Raw genomic sequence first — 18,050 nt, forward strand, 5'->3', positions numbered from 1 at the left:
AGCTTTCCTTGGTTTACCCCGGACGCTTCACATGCCTTGATTCAATCCACTGACAGCACGTCAACCCCTGTATACCACATCGCTCCAATTCACTCTATTCCTTGCCCTCCTTTCACCCTCCTGCATGTTCAGGCCCCGATCACACAAAATCTTTTTCACTCCATCTTTCCACCTCCAATTTGGTCTCCCTCTTCTCCTCGTTCCCTCCACCTCCGACACATATATCCTCTTGGTCAATCTTTCCTCACTCATTCTCTCCATGTGCCCAAACCATTTCAAAACACCCTCTTCTGCTCTCTCAACCACACTCTTTTTATTTCCACACATCTCTCTTACCCTTACGTTACTTACTCGATCAAACCACCTCACACCACACATTGTCCTCAAACATCTCATTTCCAGCACATCCATCCTCCTGCGCACAACTCTATCCATAGCCCACGCCTCGCAACCATACAACATTGTTGGAACCACTATTCCTTCAAACATACCCATTTTTGCTTTCCGGGATAATGTTCTCGACTTCCACACATTTTTCAAGGCTCCCAAAATTTTCGCCCCCTCCCCCACCCTATGATCCACTTCCGCTTCCATGGTTCCATCCGCTGACAGATCCACTCCCAGATATCTAAAACACTTCACTTCCTCCAGTTTTTCTCCATTCAAACTCACCTCCCAATTGACTTGACCCTCAACCCTACTGTACCTAATAACCTTGCTCTTATTCACATTTACTCTTAACTTTCTTCTTCCACACACTTTACCAAACTCCGTCACCAGCCTCTGCAGTTTCTCACATGAATCCGCCACCAGCGCTGTATCATCAGCGAACAACAACTGACTCACTTCCCAAGCTCTCTCATCCCCAACAGACTTCATACTTGCCCCTCTTTCCAAGACTCTTGCATTTACCTCCCTAACAACCCCATCCATAAACAAATTAAACAACCATGGAGACATCACACACCCCTGCCGCAAACCTACATTCACTGAGAACCAATCACTTTCCTCTCTTCCTACACGTACACATGCCTTACATCCTCGATAAAAACTTTTCACTGCTTCTAACAACTTGCCTCCCACACCATATATTCTTAATACCTTCCACAGAGCATCTCTATCAACTCTATCATATGCCTTCTCCAGATCCATAAATGCTACATACAAATCCATTTGCTTTTCTAAGTATTTCTCACATACATTCTTCAAAGCAAACACCTGATCCACACATCCTCTACCACTTCTGAAACCACACTGCTCTTCCCCAATCTGATGCTCTGTACATGCCTTCACCCTCTCAATCACTACCCTCCCATATAATTTACCAGGAATACTCAACAAACTTATACCTCTGTAATTTGAGCACTCACTCTTATCCCCTTTGCCTTTGTACAATGGCACTATGCACGCATTCCGCCAATCCTCAGGCACCTCACCATGAGTCATACATACATTAAATAACCTTACCAACCAGTCAACAATACAGTCACCCCCTTTTTTAATAAATTCCACTGCAATACCATCCAAACCTGCTGCCTTGCCGGCTTTCATCTTCCGCAAAGCTTTTACTACCTCTTCTCTGTTTACCAAATCATTTTCCCTAACCCTCTCACTTTGCACACCACCTCGACCAAAACACCCTATATCTGCCACTCTGTCATCAGACACATTCAACAAACCTTCAAAATACTCATTCCATCTCCTTCTCACATCACCACTACTTGTTATCACCTCCCCATTTACGCCCTTCACTGAAGTTCCCATTTGCTCCCTTGTCTTACGCACCCTATTTACCTCCTTCCAGAACATCTTTTTATTCTCCCTAAAATTTACTGATTGGTCCAGCCACAGGCAGGACGGTCTTCAGTGCTTAACATTGTTTCAGACCAAGGAAAGGGGAAGTAAATGTTTATAGTTGTGTTACTGGAGTGATAGTTTTCATGCATGGTGTTTTGACAAGAAAATAGTGAAGTTGGAGAAAAATGTAGCTTAGACATTGAAGCTTATTGATTCAGTGGTGAAATTGATGAGAACTGCTATTGACATTTGTGTGAATAAATTGTACATTTCCTTTTCCATAGCCAGAGGTTGAACCATTATGTGACGTTCATTTTTTCATTCATTTCAAGCTAAAAGTTTGTTTTCTAAATTGTTTCTTACATTTTTCATATGTATATATATGTGTGTGTGTGTGTGTGTGTGTGTGTGTGTGTGTGTGTGTGTGTGTGTGTGTATATATATGTATATTATCCCTGGGGATAGGGGTGAAAGAATACTTCCCACGTATTCCTCGCGTGTCGTAGAAAGCGACTAGAGGGGACGGGAGCGGGGGGCCAGAAATCCTCCCCTCCTTGTATTAACTTTCTAAAATGGGAAACAGAAGAAGGAGTCACGCGGGGAGTGCTCATCCTCCTCGAAGGCTCAGAGTGGGGTGCCTAAATGTGTGTGGATGTAACCAAGATGTGAAAAAAGGAGAGATAGGTAGTATGTTTGAGGAAAGGAACCTGGATGTTTTGGCTCTGAGTGAAACGAAGCTCAAGGGTAAAGGGGAAGAGTGGTTTGGAAATGTCTGGGGAGTGAAGTCAGGGGTTAGTGAGAGGACAAGAGCAAAGGAAGGAGTAGCAATACTCCTGAAACAGGAGTTGTGGGAGTATGTGATAGAATGTAAGAAAGTAAATTCTCGATTAATATGGGTAAAATTGAAAGTTGATGGAGAGAGGTGGGTGATTATTGGTGCATATGCACCTGGGCATGAGAAGAAAGATCATGAGAGGCAAGTGTTTTGGGAGCAGCTAAATGAGTGTGTTAGCGGTTTTGATGCACGAGACCGGGTTATAGTGATGGGTGATATGAATGCAAAGGTGAGTAATGTGGCAGTTGAGGGAATAATTGGTATGCATGGGGTGTTCAGTGTTGTAAATGGAAATGGTGAAGAGCTTGTAGATTTATGTGCTGAAAAAGGACTGATGATTGGGAATACCTGGTTTAAAAAGCGAGATATACATAAGTATACTTATGTAAGTAGGAGAGATGGCCAGAGAGCGTTATTGGATTACGTGTTAATTGACAGGCGTGCGAAAGAGAGACTTTTGGATGTCAATGTGCTGAGAGGTGCAACTGGAGGGATGTCTGATCATTATCTTGTGGAGGCTAAGGTGAAGATTAGTATGGGTTTTCAGAAAAGAAGAGTGAATGTTGGGGTGAAGAAGGTGGTGAGAGTAAGTGAGCTTGGGAAGGAGACCTGTGTGAAGAAGTATCAGGAGAGACTGTGTACAGAATGGAAAAAGGTGAGAACAATGGAAGTAAGGGGAGTGGGGGAGGAATGGGATGTATTTAGGGAATCAGTGATGGATTGTGCAAAAGATGCTTGTGGCATGAGAAGAGTGGGAGGTGGGCTGTTTAGAAAGGGTAGTGAGTGGTGGGATGAAGAAGTAAGAGTATTAGTGAAAGAGAAGAGAGAGGCATTTGGACGATTTTTGCAGGGAAAAAATGCAATTGAGTGGGAGAAGTATAAAAGAAAGAGACAGGAGGTCAAGAGAAAGGTGCAAGAGGTGAAAAAAAGGGCAAATGAGAGTTGGGGTGAGAGACTATCAGTAATATTTAGTAGTAGTAGTATAATATATATTTTCTCATGGTAAGATGTGATGGATGGTAACAGACACCGGTGGCTGTGAAGGGGATTCTTGATACTGATGATAAGTTTCTGTGCAGGTATGCAAACCACAGTCTACCAATGCATTCTTGAAAAATGTATATGTAGCTGGGTTCTGAAGAGCGCTCGCAATATATGCTACTACTCTTGGTCTTTTGCTGAGGATGTCCCTTAGGATTTTCACTAGATTCACTATAACATCAGTGTCATACACCACATCTGCAGCAAGAATAACTTCAATGTCATCATCACAAGTATCTCTTTCCCAGTCTAGTCTCTTGATAAGCACATCAGTGTCACTATAACTCACTTGTATACCTTTTGCCCAATCATCAAAACTGGTAGCTTCCTCACTCTCTTGTAGAGTTAAACCAGAATGCTTTTCCTTCAAGTTGATATATATATTTTCTTTTAAAGTCTTAAGAACAGAGTCGTGCAAGTCTGTGAAAATGTATGATAAAGGTTTACAACTCTGAATCACTGCTAAGCCCAGAAGGCCTAAACCAGCACCCAGCTCAAGGATTCTTTTGTTCTGAAAACGATGGGATTCCCTACAACACCAATCTGCCAGAACATGGCTTGCCTCCCAAGTACACATGCCTGTTGTGCCATCACAAATTAACTTGCATGTTTCCTTCACTGTTATGACACCTGCTTTACTAAAGTTGTATGTCCTATAACAGAAGTCATCACAATGTGGAGAGGAAGCATTTTGAGAGAGAAGCTTAGTGTATGTTGTATACAGGTCCTCAAAAACTTCTTGGTTACTTTCCTCGATCATAGAAATGAGTCCTTTGAGAAACAAGCGAGTGTAGGTTAAGGTCACAGGGTATTTTTGGACAATCGGGTGATGAATTGTATTGCTGAGGATTTGTTTCTGAAGCCTTATTGAATCATCATACTCTAGAGGTACAAGGTTAACCTGAATGTCCTTATTGCTACATTTGATAGTCGTCTAAGCCATGCCATCAGATGGCCTTAAAATCTTGCATCCAGAACACATATATATATATGAGGTGCCTGAGGATTGGCGGAATGCGTGCATAGTGCCATTGTACAAAGGCAAAGGGGATAAGAGTGAATGCTCAAATTACAGAGGTATAAGTTTGTTGAGTATTCCTGGTAAATTATATGGGAGGGTATTGATTGAGAGGGTGAAGGCATGTACAGAGCATCAGACTGGGGAAGAGCAGTGTGGTCTCAGAAGTGGTAGAGGATGTGTGGATCAGGTGTTTGCTTTCAAGAATGTATGTGAGAAATACTTAGAAAAGCAAATGGATTTGTATGTAGCATTTATGGATCTGGAGAAGGCATATGATAGAGTTGATAGAGATGCTCTGTGGAAGGTATTAAGAATATATGGTGTGGGAGGAAAGTTGTTAGAAGCAGTGAAAAGTTTTTATCGAGGATGTAAGGCATGTGTACGTGTAGGAAGAGAGGAAAGTGATTGGTTCTCAGTGAATGTAGGTTTGCGGCAGGGGTGTGTGATGTCTCCATGGTTGTTTAATTTGTTTATAGATGGGGTTGTTAGGGAGGTAAATGCAAGAGTTTTGGAAAGAGGGGCAAGTATGAAGTCTGTTGGGGATGAGAGAGCTTGGGAAGTCAGTCAGTTGTTGTTCGCTGATGATACAGCGCTGGTGGCTGATTCATGTGAGAAACTGCAGAAGCTGGTGACTGAGTTTGGTAAAGTGTGTGGAAGAAGAAAGTTAAGAGTAAATGTGAATAAGAGCAAGGTTATTAGGTACAGTAGGGTTGAGGGTCAAGTCAATTGGGAGGTGAGTTTGAATGGAGAAAAACTGGAGGAAGTGAAGTGTTTTAGATATCTGGGAGTGGATCTGGCAGCGGATGGAACCATGGAAGCGGAAGTGGATCATAGGGTGGGGGAGGGGGCGAAAATTCTGGGGGCCTTGAAGAATGTGTGGAAGTCGAGAACATTATCTCGGAAAGTAAAAATGGATATGTTTGAAGGAATAGTGGTTCCAACAATGTTGTATGGTTGCGAGGCGTGGGCTATGGATAGAGTTGTGCGCAGGAGGATGGATGTGCTGGAAATGAGATGTTTGAGGACAATGTGTGGTGTGAGGTGGTTTGATCGAGTGAGTAACGTAAGGGTAAGAGAGATGTGTGGAAATAAAAAGAGCGTGGTTGAGAGAGCAGAAGAGGGTGTTTTGAAGTGGTTTGGGCACATGGAGAGAATGAGTGAGGAAAGATTGACCAAGAGGATATATGTGTCGGAGGTGGAGGGAACGAGGAGAAGAGGGAGACCAAATTGGAGGTGGAAAGATGGAGTGAAAAAGATTTTGTGTGATCGGGGCCTGAACATGCAGGAGGGTGAAAGGAGGGCAAGGAATAGAGTGAATTGGAGCGATGTGGTATACTGGGGTTGACGTGCTGTCAGTGGATTGAATCAAGGCATGTGAAGCATCTGGGGTAAACCATGGAAAGCTGTGTAGGTATGTATATTTGCGTGTGTGGACGTATGTATATACATGTGTATGGGGGGGTTGGGCCATTTCTTTCGTCTGTTTCCTTGCGCTACCTCGCAAACGCGGGAGACAGCGACAAAGTATAATAAAAAAAAAAAATAATATATATATATATTTTTTTTTCTTTTTTATACTTTGTCGCTGTCTCCCGCGTTTGCGAGGTAGCGCAAGGAAACAGACGAAAGAAATGGCCCAACCCCCCCCCATACACATGTACATACACACGTCCACACACGCAAATATACATACCTACACAGCTTTCCTTGGTTTACCCCGGACGCTTCACATGCCTTGATTCAATCCACTGACAGCACGTCAACCCCTGTATACCACATCGCTCCAATTCACTCTATTCCTTGCCCTCCTTTCACCCTCCTGCATGTTCAGGCCCCGATCACACAAAATCCTTTTCACTCCATCTTTCCACCTCCAATTTGGTCTCCCTCTTCTCCTCGTTCCCTCCACCTCCGACACATATATCCTCTTGGTCAATCTTTCCTAACTCATTCTCTCCATGTGCCCAAACCATTTCAAAACACCCTCTTCTGCTCTCTCAACCACGCTCTTTTTATTTCCACACATCTCTCTTACCCTTACGTTACTTACTCGATCAAACCACCTCACACCACACATTGTCCTCAAACATCTCATTTCCAGCACATCCATCCTCCTGCGCACAACTCTATCCATAGCCCACGCCTCGCAACCATACAACATTGTTGGAACTACTATTCCTTCAAACATACCCATTTTTGCTTTCCGGGATAATGTTCTCGACTTCCACACATTTTTCAAGGCTCCCAAAATTTTCGCCCCCTCCCCCACCCTATGATCCACTTCCGCTTCCATGGTTCCATCCGCTGACAGATCCACTCCCAGATATCTAAAACACTTCACTTCCTCCAGTTTTTCTCCATTCAAACTCACCTCCCAATTGACTTGACCCTCAACCCTACTGTACCTAATAACCTTGCTCTTATTCACATTTACTCTTAACTTTCTTCTTCCACACACTTTACCAAACTCCGTCACCAGCTTCTGCAGTTTCTCACATGAATCCGCCACCAGCGCTGTATCATCAGCGAACAACAACTGACTCACTTCCCAAGCTCTCTCATCCCCAACAGACTTCATACTTGCCCCTCTTTCCAAGACTCTTGCATTTACCTCCCTAACAACCCCATCCATAAACAAATTAAACAACCATGGAGACATCACACACCCCTGCCGCAAACCTACATTCACTGAGAACCAATCACTTTCCTCTCTTCCTACACGTACACATGCCTTACATCCTCGATAAAAACTTTTCACTGCTTCTAACAACTTGCCTCCCACACCATATATTCTTAATACCTTCCACAGAGCATCTCTATCAACTCTATCATATGCCTTCTCCAGATCCATAAATGCTACATACAAATCCATTTGCTTTTCTAAGTATTTCTCACATACATTCTTCAAAGCAAACACCTGATCCACACATCCTCTACCACTTCTGAAACCACACTGCTCTTCCCCAATCTGATGCTCTGTACATGCCTTCACCCTCTCAATCAATACCCTCCCATATAATTTACCAGGAATACTCAACAAACTTATACCTCTGTAATTTGAGCACTCACTCTTATCCCCTTTGCCTTTGTACAATGGCACTATGCACGCATTCCGCCAATCCTCAGGCACCTCACCATGAGTCATACATACATTAAATAACCTTACCAACCAGTCAACAATACAGTCACCCCCTTTTTTAATAAATTCCACTGCAATACCATCCAAACCTGCTGCCTTGCCGGCTTTCATCTTCCGCAAAGCTTTTACTACCTCTTCTCTGTATACCAAATCATTTTCCCTAACCCTCTCACTTTGCACACCACCTCGACCAAAACACCCTATATCTGCCACTCTGTCATCAGACACATTCAACAAACCTTCAAAATACTCATTCCATCTCCTTCTCACATCACCACTACTTGTTATCACCTCCCCATTTACGCCCTTCACTGAAGTTCCCATTTACTCCCTTGTCTTACGCACCCTATTTACCTCCTTCCAGAACATCTTTTTATTCTCCCTAAAATTTACTGATAGTCTCTCACCCCAACTCTCATTTGCCCTTTTTTTCACCTCTTGCACCTTTCTCTTGACCTCCTGTCTCTTTCTTTTATACTTCTCCCACTCAATTGCATTTTTTCCCTGCAAAAATCGTCCAAATGCCTCTCTCTTCTCTTTCACTAATACTCTTACTTCTTCATCCCACCACTCACTACCCTTTCTAAACAGCCCACCTCCCACTCTTCTCATGCCACAAGCATCTTTTGCGCAATCCATCACTGATTCCCTAAATACATCCCATTCCTCCCCCACTCCCCTTACTTCCATTGTTCTCACCTTTTTCCATTCTGTACACAGTCTCTCCTGATACTTCTTCACACAGGTCTCCTTCCCAAGCTCACTTACTCTCACCACCTTCTTCACCCCAACATTCACTCTTCTTTTCTGAAAACCCATACTAATCTTCACCTTAGCCTCCACAAGATAATGATCAGACATCCCTCCAGTTGCACCTCTCAGCACATTGACATCCAAAAGTCTCTCTTTCGCACGCCTGTCAATTAACACGTAATCCAATAACGCTCTCTGGCCATCTCTCCTACTTACATAAGTATACTTATGTATATCTCGCTTTTTAAACCAGGTATTCCCAATCATCAGTCCTTTTTCAGCACATAAATCTACAAGCTCTTCACCATTTCCATTTACAACACTGAACACCCCATGCATACCAATTATTCCCTCAACTGCCACATTACTCACCTTTGCATTCAAATCACCCATCACTATAACCCATCACTATATATATATATATATATATATATATATATATATATATATATATATATATATATATATATATATGAAAAATGTAGGAAATAATTTAGAAAACTGAAACTTCTAGCAGAGTTTGGTGCAACCGCAGTCAGAGAGCCCCATTACTTATTAATTTGTTTTTCAACTTTATTTCCATATTCTCATTGACTTTAAATCTGCATTCATCAAGGACGATTTTAGGATGATGTATTTAGGGAAGCAGTGATGGCTTGCGCAAAAGATGCTTATGGCATGAGAAGCGTGGGAGGTGGGTTGATTAGAAAGGGTAGTGAGTGGTGGGATGAAGAAGTAAGATTATTAGTGAAAGAGAAGAGAGAGGCATTTGGACGATTTGTGCAGGGAAAAAATGCAAATGATTGGGAGATGTATAAAAGAAAGAGACAGGAGGTCAAGAGAAAGGTGCAAGAGGTGAAAAAGAGGGCAAATGAGAGTTGGGGTGAGAGAGTATCATTAAATTTTAGGGAGAATAAAAAGATGTGGTGTAATACTACGAAATGTACTAGAGTAACAATAAGTGGCTCCAGTACAATACAACGTTCAGACATTATGTACTGAACGTGGATGTAGTGGGATGAACAAATATGTTGTGATTTAGCTGGAAAGTGATTCAATTCTGGAGGAATCCCTGGAATCGTGACTGATGGTGGCTTCTGTGGCCCGCCCAGCCAGTGGAAGGGGTGATGCAGAGACTAGCCTGGGTGTCGAAATCGCCAGCAACCAGCAAGACCCCCACACACTCGCCAGCGAGGCCACATCAACACCTGTATTTAGTCCCTCTGGGTCAACGTTCTCCGCCCCCCCCCCCTCCAATCGGATGCTTCAGGGAAAGTATAAAGGTCTGAAGGCAAGACCGATTTCGACGATGAAGGCCTGCACTGTGGCTGAGAGATTGACTTGAGGAGGCAGAAGTGATATTGTGACAGTGATTGTGTCAGCGTCGCGTCGCCTCGCCGCAGTGTATCGAGACAGACTTCCCCAGAACTTTTAAAGGGGAAGTAAATGTTTATAGTTGTGTTACTGGAGTGATAGTTTTCATGCATGGTGTTTTTGACAAGAAAATAGTGAAGTTGGAGAAAAATGTAGCTTAGACATTGAAGCTTATTGATACAGTGGTGAAATTGATGAGAACTGCTATTGACGTTTGTGTGAATAAATTGTACATTTCCTTTTCCATAGCCAGAGGTTGAACCATTATGTGACATTCATTTTTTTCATTCATTTCAAGCTAAAAGTTTGTTTTCTAAATTGTTTCTTACATTTTTCATATGTATATATATGTATGTGTGTGTGTGTGTGTGTGTGTGTGCGTATGTGTGTGTATGTGTGTGTGTGTGTATATGTATATATATATGTATATTATCCCTGGGGATAGGGGTGAAAGAATACTTCCCACGTATTCCTCGCGTGTCGTAGAAAGCGACTAGAGGGGACGGGAGCGGGGGGCCGGAAATCCTCCCCTCCTTGTATTAACTTTCTAAAATGGGAAACAGAAGAAGGAGTCACGCGGGGAGTGATCATCCTCCTCGAAGGCTCAGAGTGGGGTGCCTAAATGTGTGTGGATGTAACCAAGATGTGAAAAAAGGAGAGATAGGTAGTATGTTTGAGGAAAGGAACCTGGATGTTTTGGCTCTGAGTGAAACGAAGCTCAAGGGTAAAGGGGAAGAGTGGTTTGGAAATGTCTGGGGAGTGAAGTCAGGGGTTAGTGAGAGGACAAGAGCAAGGGAAGGAGTAGCAATACTCCTGAAACAGGAGTTGTGGGAGTATGTGATAGAATGTAAGAAAGTAAATTCTCGATTAATATGGGTAAAATTGAAAGTTGATGGAGAGAGGTGGGTGATTATTGGTGCATATGCACCTGGGCATGAGAAGAAAGATCATGAGAGGCAAGTGTTTTGGGAGCAGCTAAATGAGTGTGTTAGCGGTTTTGATGCACGAGACCGGGTTATAGTGATGGGTGATTTGAATGCAAAGGTGAGTAATGTGGCAGTTGAGGGAATAATTGGTATGCATGGGGTGTTCAGTGTTGTAAATGGAAATGGTGAAGAGCTTGTAGATTTATGTGCTGAAAAAGGACTGATGATTGGGAATACCTGGTTTAAAAAGCGAGATATACATAAGTATACTTATGTAAGTAGGAGAGATGGCCAGAGAGCGTTATTGGATTACGTGTTAATTGACAGGCATGCGAAAGAGAGACTTTTGGATGTTAATGTGCTGAGAGGTGCAACTGGAGGGATGTCTGATCATTATCTTGTGGAGGCTAAGGTGAAGATTAGTATGGGTTTTCAGAAAAGAGGAGTGAATGTTGGGGTGAAGAAGGTGGTGAGAGTAAGTGAGCTTGGGAAGGAGACCTGTGTGGGGAAGTACCAGGAGAGACTGTGTACAGAATGGAAAAAGGTGAGAACAATGGAAGTAAGGGGAGTGGGGGAGGAATGGGATGTATTTAGGGAATCAGTGATGGATTGCGCAAAAGATGCTTGTGGCATGAGAAGAGTGGGAGGTGGGCTGTTTAGAAAGGGTAGTGAGTGGTGGGATGAAGAAGTAAGAGTATTAGTGAAAGAGAAGAGAGAGGCATTTGGACGATTTTTGCAGGGAAAAAATGCAATTGAGTGGGAGAAGTATAAAAGAAAGAGACAGGAGGTCAAGAGAAAGGTGCAAGAGGTGAAAAAAAGGGCAAATGAGAGTTGGGGTGAGAGACTATCAGTAAATTTTAGGGAGAATAAAAAGATGTTCTGGAAGGAGGTAAATAGGGTGCGTAAGACAAGGGAGCAAATGGGAACTTCAGTGAAGGGCGTAAATGGGGAGGTGATAACAAGTAGTGGTGATGTGAGAAGGAGATGGAATGAGTATTTTGAAGGTTTGTTGAATGTGTCTGATGACAGAGTGGCAGATATAGGGTGTTTTGGACGAGGTGGTGTGCAAAGTGAGAGGGTTAGGGAAAATGATTTGGTAAACAGAGAAGAGGTAGTAAAAGCTTTGCGGAAGATGAAAGCCGGCAAGGCAGCAGGTTTGGATGGTATTGCAGTGGAATTTATTAAAAAAGGGGGTGACTGTATTGTTGACTGGTTGGTAAGGTTATTTAATGTATGTATGACTCATGGTGAGGTGCCTGAGGATTGGCGGAATGCGTGCATAGTGCCATTGTACAAAGGCAAAGGGGATAAGAGTGAGTGCTCAAATTACAGAGGTATAAGTTTGTTGAGTATTCCTGGTAAATTATATGGGAGGGTATTGATTGAGAGGGTGAAGGCATGTACAGAGCATCAGATTGGGGAAGAGCAGTGCGGTTTCAGAAGTGGTAGAGGATGTGTGGATCAGGTGTTTGCTTTGAAGAATGTATGTGAGAAATACTTAGAAAAGCAAATGGATTTGTATGTAGCATTTATGGATCTGGAGAAGGCATATGATAGAGTTGATAGAGATACTCTGTGGAAGGTATTAAGAATATATGGTGTGGGAGGCAAGTTGTTAGAAGCAGTGAAAAGTTTTTATCGAGGATGTAAGGCATGTGTACAGTGTAGGAAGAGAGGAAAGTGATTGGTTCTCAGTGAATGTAGGTTTGCGGCAGGGGTGTGTGATGTCTCCATGGTTGTTTAATTTGTTTATGGATGGGGTTGTTAGGGAGGTAAATGCAAGAGTCCTGGAAAGAGGGGCAAGTATGAAGTCTGTTGGGGATGAGAGAGCTTGGGAAGTGAGTCAGTTGTTGTTCGCTGATGATACAGCGCTGGTGGCTGATTCATGTGAGAAACTGCAGAAGCTGGTGACTGAGTTTGGTAAAGTGTGTGGAAGAAGAAAGTTAAGAGTAAATGTGAATAAGAGCAAGGTTATTAGGTACAGTAGGGTTGAGGGTCAAGTCAATTGGGAGGTGAGTTTGAATGGAGAAAAACTGGAGGAAGTGAAGTGTTATAGATATCTGGGAGTGGATCTGTCAGCGGATGGAACCATGGAAGCGGAAGTGGATCATAGGGTGGGGGAGGGGGCGAAAATTTTGGGAGCCTTGAAAAATGTGTGGAAGTCGAGAACATTATCTCAGAAAGCAAAAATGGGTATGTTTGAAGGAATAGTGGTTCCAACAATGTTGTATGGTTGCGAGGCGTGGGCTATGGATAGAGTTGTGCGCAGGAGGATGGATGTGCTGGAAATGAGATGTTTGAGGACAATGTGTGGTGTGAGGTGGTTTGATCGAGTAAGTAACGTAAGGGTAAGAGAGATGTGTGGAAATAAAAAGAGCGTGGTTGAGAGAGCAGAAGAGGGTGTTTTGAAATGGTTTGGGCACATGGAGAGAATGAGTGAGGAAAGATTGACCAAGAGGATATATGTGTCGGAGGTGGAGGGAACGAGGAGAAGAGGGAGACCAAATTGGAGGTGGAAAGATGGAGTGAAAAAGATTTTGTGTGATCGGGGCCTGAACATGCAGGAGGGTGAAAGGAGGGCAAGGAATAGAGTGAATTGGAGCGATGTGGTATACAGGGGTTGACGTGCTGTCAGTGGATTGAATCAAGGCATGTGAAGCGTCTGGGGTAAACCATGGAAAGCTGTGTAGGTATGTATATTTGCGTGTGTGGACGTGTGTATGTACATGTGTATGGGGGGGGGGGGTTGGGCCATTTCTTTCGTCTGTTTCCTTGCGCTACCTCGCAAACGCGGGAGACAGCGACAAAGTATAAAAAAAAAAAAAAAAAAAAAAAAAAAGATGTTCTGGAAGGAGGTAAATAAAGTGCATAAGACAAGGGAGCAAATGGGAACTTCAGTGATGGGGGCTAATGGGGAGGTGATAACAAGTAGTGTTGATGTGAGAAGGAGATGGAGTGAGTACTTTGAAGGCTTGTTGAATGTGTTTGATGATAGATTGGCAGATATAGGGTGTTTTGTGCAAAGTGAGAGGGTTAGGGAGGATGATTTGGTAAAGAGAGAAGAGGTAGTAAAAGCTTTGCGGAAGATGAAAGCCGGCAAGGCAGCAGGTTTGGATGGTATTGCAGTGGAATTTATTAAAAAAGGGGGTGACTGTATTGTTGACTGGTTGGTAAGGATATCTAATGTATGTATGATTCATGGTGAGGTGCCTGAGGATTGGCGGAATGCTTGCATAGTGTCACTTTATATAGGCAAAGGGGATAAGAGTGAGTGCTCAAATTACAGAGGTATAAGTTTGTTGAGTATTCCTGGTAAATCAAATGGGAGGGTATTGATTGAGAGGGTGAAGGCATGTACAGAGCATCAGATTGGGGAAGAGCAGTGTGGTTTCAGAAGTGGTAGAGGATGTGTGGATCAGGTGTTTGCTTTGAAGAATGTATGTGAGAAATACTTAGAAAAGCAAATGGATTTGTATGTAGCATTTATGGATCTGGAGAAGGAATATAATAGAGTTGATAGAGATGCTCTGTGGAAGGTATTAAGAATATATGGTGTGGGAGAAGTTGTTAGAAGCAGTGAAAAGTTTTTATCGAGGATGTAAGGCATGTGTACGTGTAGGAAAAGAGGAAAGTGATTGGTTCTCAGTGAATGTAGGTTTGCGGCAGAGGTGTGGGATGTCTCCATGGTTGTTTAATTTGTTTATGGATGGGGTTGTTAGGGAGGTGAGTGCAAGAGTTTTGGAAAGCGGGGCAAGTATGCAGTCTGTTGGGGATGAGAGAGCTTGGGAAGTGAGTCAGTTGTTGTTCGCTGATGATACACCGCTGGTGGCTGATTCATGTGAGAAACTGCAGAAGCTGGTGACTGAGTTTGGTAAAATGTGTGAAAGAAGAAAGTTAAGAGTAAATGTGAATAAGAGCAAGGTTATTAGGTACAGTAGGGTTAAGTGTCAAGTCAATTGGGAGGTAAGTTTGAATGGAGAAAAACTGGAGGAAGTAAAGTGTTTTAGATATCTGGGAGTAGATCTGGCAGCGGATGGAACCATGGAAGTGGAAGTAAATCATAGTCTGGGAGAGGGGGCAAAAATCATGGGAGCCTTGAAGAATGTGTGGAAGTCGAGAACATTATCTCGGAAAGCAAAAATGGCTATGTTTGAAGGAATAGTGGTTCCAACAATGTTGTATGGTTGCGAGGCGTGGGCTATGGATAGAGTTGTGCGCAGGAGGGTGGATGCTGGAGGTAAGATGTTTGAGAACAATATGTGGTGTGATGTGGTTTGATCAAGTAAGTAATGTAAGGGTAAGAGAGATGTGTGGAAATAAGAAAAGCATAGTTGAGAGAGCAGAGGAGGGTGTTTTGAAATGGTTTGGTCACAAGGAGAGAATGAGTGAGGAAAGATTGACCAAGAGGATATATGTGTCGGAGGTGGAGGGAACGAGGAGAAGTGGGAGACCAAATTGGAGGTGGAAAGATGGGGTGAAAAAGATTTTGAGTGATTGGGGCCTCAACATGCAGGAGGGTGAAAGGCGGAGTGAATTGGATCAATGTGGCATACCGGGGTCGACGTGCTGTCAATGGATTGAATCAGGGCATGTGAAGTGTCTGGGATAAACCATGGAAAGTTCTGTGGGGCCTGGATGTGGAAAGGGAGCTGTGGTTTCGGGCATTATTGCATGAGTGTAAACGAATGGGGCCTTTGTTGTCTTTTCCTAGCGCTACCTTGCACACATGAGGGGGAGGGGGATGTTATTTCCATGTGTGGTGAGGCGGCGATGGGAATGAATAAAGGCAGACAGTGTGAATTGTGTGCATGTGTATATATGTATATGTCTGTGTGTATATATATATGTGTACACTGAGATGTATGGGTATGTATATTTGCGTGTGGGGACGTGTATGTATATACCTGTGTATGGGGGTGGGTTGGGCCATTTCTCTCATCTGTTTCCTTGCGCTGCCTCCCAAATGCGGGAGACAGCGACAAAGCAAAATAATAATAATAGAAAAAAAATTATTCATGGTGAGGTGCCTGAGGATTGGCGGAATGCTTGCATAGTGCCATTGCACAAAGGCAAAGGGGATAAGAGTGAGTGCTCAAATTACAGAGGTATAAGTTTGTTGAGTATTCCTGGTAAATTATATGGGAGGGTATTGATTGAGAGGGTGAAGGCATGTACAGAGCATCAGATTGGGGAAGAGCAGTGTGGTTTCAGAAGTGGTAGAGGATGTGTGGATCAGGTGTTTGCTTTGAAGAATGTATGTGAGAAATACTTAGAAAAGCAAAAGGATTTGTATGTAGCATTTATGGATCTGGAGAAGGCATATGATAGAGTTGATAGAGATGCTCTGTGGAAGGTATTAAGAATATGTGGTGTGGGAGGCAAGTTGTTAGAAGCAGTGAAAAGTTTTTATTTAGGCTGTAAGGCATGTGTACGTGTAGGAAGAGAGGAAAGTGATTGGTCCTCAGTGAATGTAGGTTTGCGGCAGGGGTGTGCGATGTCTCCATGGTTGTTTAATTTGTTTATGGATGGGGTTGTTAGGGAGGTGAATGCAAGGGTTTTGGAAAGAGGGGCAAGTATGCAGTCTGTTGGGGATGAGAGAGCTTGGGAAGTGAGTCAGTTGTTGTTCGCTGATGATACAGCGCTGGTGGCTGATTCATGTGAGAAACTGCAGAAGCTGGTGACTGAGTTTGGTAAAGTGTGTGAAAGAAGAAAGTTAAGAGTAAATGTGAATAAGAACAAGGTTATTAGGTACAGTAGGGTTGAGGGTCAAGTCAACTGGGAGGTGTTTGAATGGAGAAAAACTGGAGGATGTAAAGTGTTTTAGATATCTGGGAGTGGATCTGGCAGTGGATGGAACCATGGAAGCAGAAGTGAATCATAGGGTGGGGGAGGGGGCGAAAATTCTCGGAGCCTTGAAGAATGTTTGGAAGTCGAGAACATTATCTCGGAAAGCAAAAATGAGTATGTTTGAAGGAATAGTGGTTCCAACAATGTTGTATGGCTGCGAGGCGTGGGCTATGGATAGGGCTGTGCGCAGGAGGGTGGATGTGCTGGAAATGAGATGTTTGAGGACAATATGTGGTGTGAGGTGGTTTGATCGAGTAAGTAATGTAAGGGTGAGAGAGAGATGTGTGGAAATAAAAAGAGTGTGGTTGAGAAAGCAGAAAAGGGTGTTTTGAAATGGTTTGGTCACATGGAGAGAATGAGTGAGGAAAGATTGACCAAGAGGATATATGTGTCTGAGGTGGAGGGAACTAGGAGAAGTGGGAGACCAAATTGGAGGTGGAAAGATGGAGTGAAAAAGATTTTGTGTGATCGGGGCCTTAACATGCAGGAGGGTGAAAGGCGTGCAAGAAATAGAGTGAACTGGAAAAATGTGGTATACCGGGGTCGACGTGCTGTCAATGGATTGAACCAGGGCATGTGAAGCGTCTGGGGTAAATCATGGAAAGTTCTTTGGGGCCTGGATGTGGAAAGGGAGCTGTGGTTTCTGTGCATTATTATATGACAGCTAGAGACTGTGTGTGAAAGAATCGGGCCTTTGTTGTCTTTTCCTAGCGCTACCCCACACATATGAGGGGGGAGGGGGTTGTTATTTCATGTGTGGCGAGGTGGCTATGGGCATAAATAAAGGCAGACTGTATGAATTATGTACATGTGTATATATGTATATGTCTGTGTGTATATACATGTGTACATTGAGATCTTTTTTTTTTTCTTGCCGCTGTCTCCCTGCGTTTGCGAGGTAGCGCAAGGAAACAGACAAAAGAAATGGCCCAACCCACCCCCATACACAATGTATATACACACACGTCCACACACGCAAATATATATACCTATACATCTCAATGTACACATATATATACACACACAGACACACACATATATACACATGCACACAATTCACACTGTCTGCCTTTATTCATTCCCATCGCCACCTCGCCACACACGGAATACCATCCCCCTCCCCCCTCATGTGTGCGAGGTAGCACTAGGGAAAGAAATCAAAGGCAACATTCGTTCACACTCAGTCTCTAGCTGTCATGCAATAATGCCCGAAACCACAGCTCCCTTTCCACATCCAGGCCCCACAGAACTTTCCATGGTTTACCCCAGACGCTTCACATGCCCTGATTCAATCCACTGACAGCACGTCAACCCCGG

At 43.4% G+C, this 18,050-nt stretch overlaps 2 protein-coding genes across 5 annotated transcripts in view; both read right to left on the bottom strand.

Moving 5' to 3' along the window:
• The window catches only part of Csas (CMP-sialic acid synthase), a 120,181-nt gene that overhangs the window by 35,394 nt on the left and 66,737 nt on the right, over nucleotides 1-18,050 (bottom strand). The window lies entirely within an intron of this gene.
• On the bottom strand, nucleotides 3,594-4,594 carry LOC139746289 (protein-lysine N-methyltransferase EEF2KMT-like). Its single transcript, XM_071657376.1, has one exon. It carries the CDS (start codon nucleotides 4,431-4,433, stop codon nucleotides 3,630-3,632), a length of 804 nt encoding a protein of 267 aa, XP_071513477.1. The 5' UTR covers nucleotides 4,434-4,594; the 3' UTR covers nucleotides 3,594-3,629.

This window comes from Panulirus ornatus, chromosome 4, assembly GCF_036320965.1.
Source record: "Panulirus ornatus isolate Po-2019 chromosome 4, ASM3632096v1, whole genome shotgun sequence".
NCBI lineage: Eukaryota > Metazoa > Arthropoda > Malacostraca > Decapoda > Palinuridae > Panulirus > Panulirus ornatus.

Excerpts from the sequence above, each read along its gene's own strand:
- LOC139746289 (XM_071657376.1), bottom strand. The coding sequence starts at position 4,433 with ATGATCGAGGAAAGTAACCAAGAAGTTTTTGAGGACCTGTATACAACA.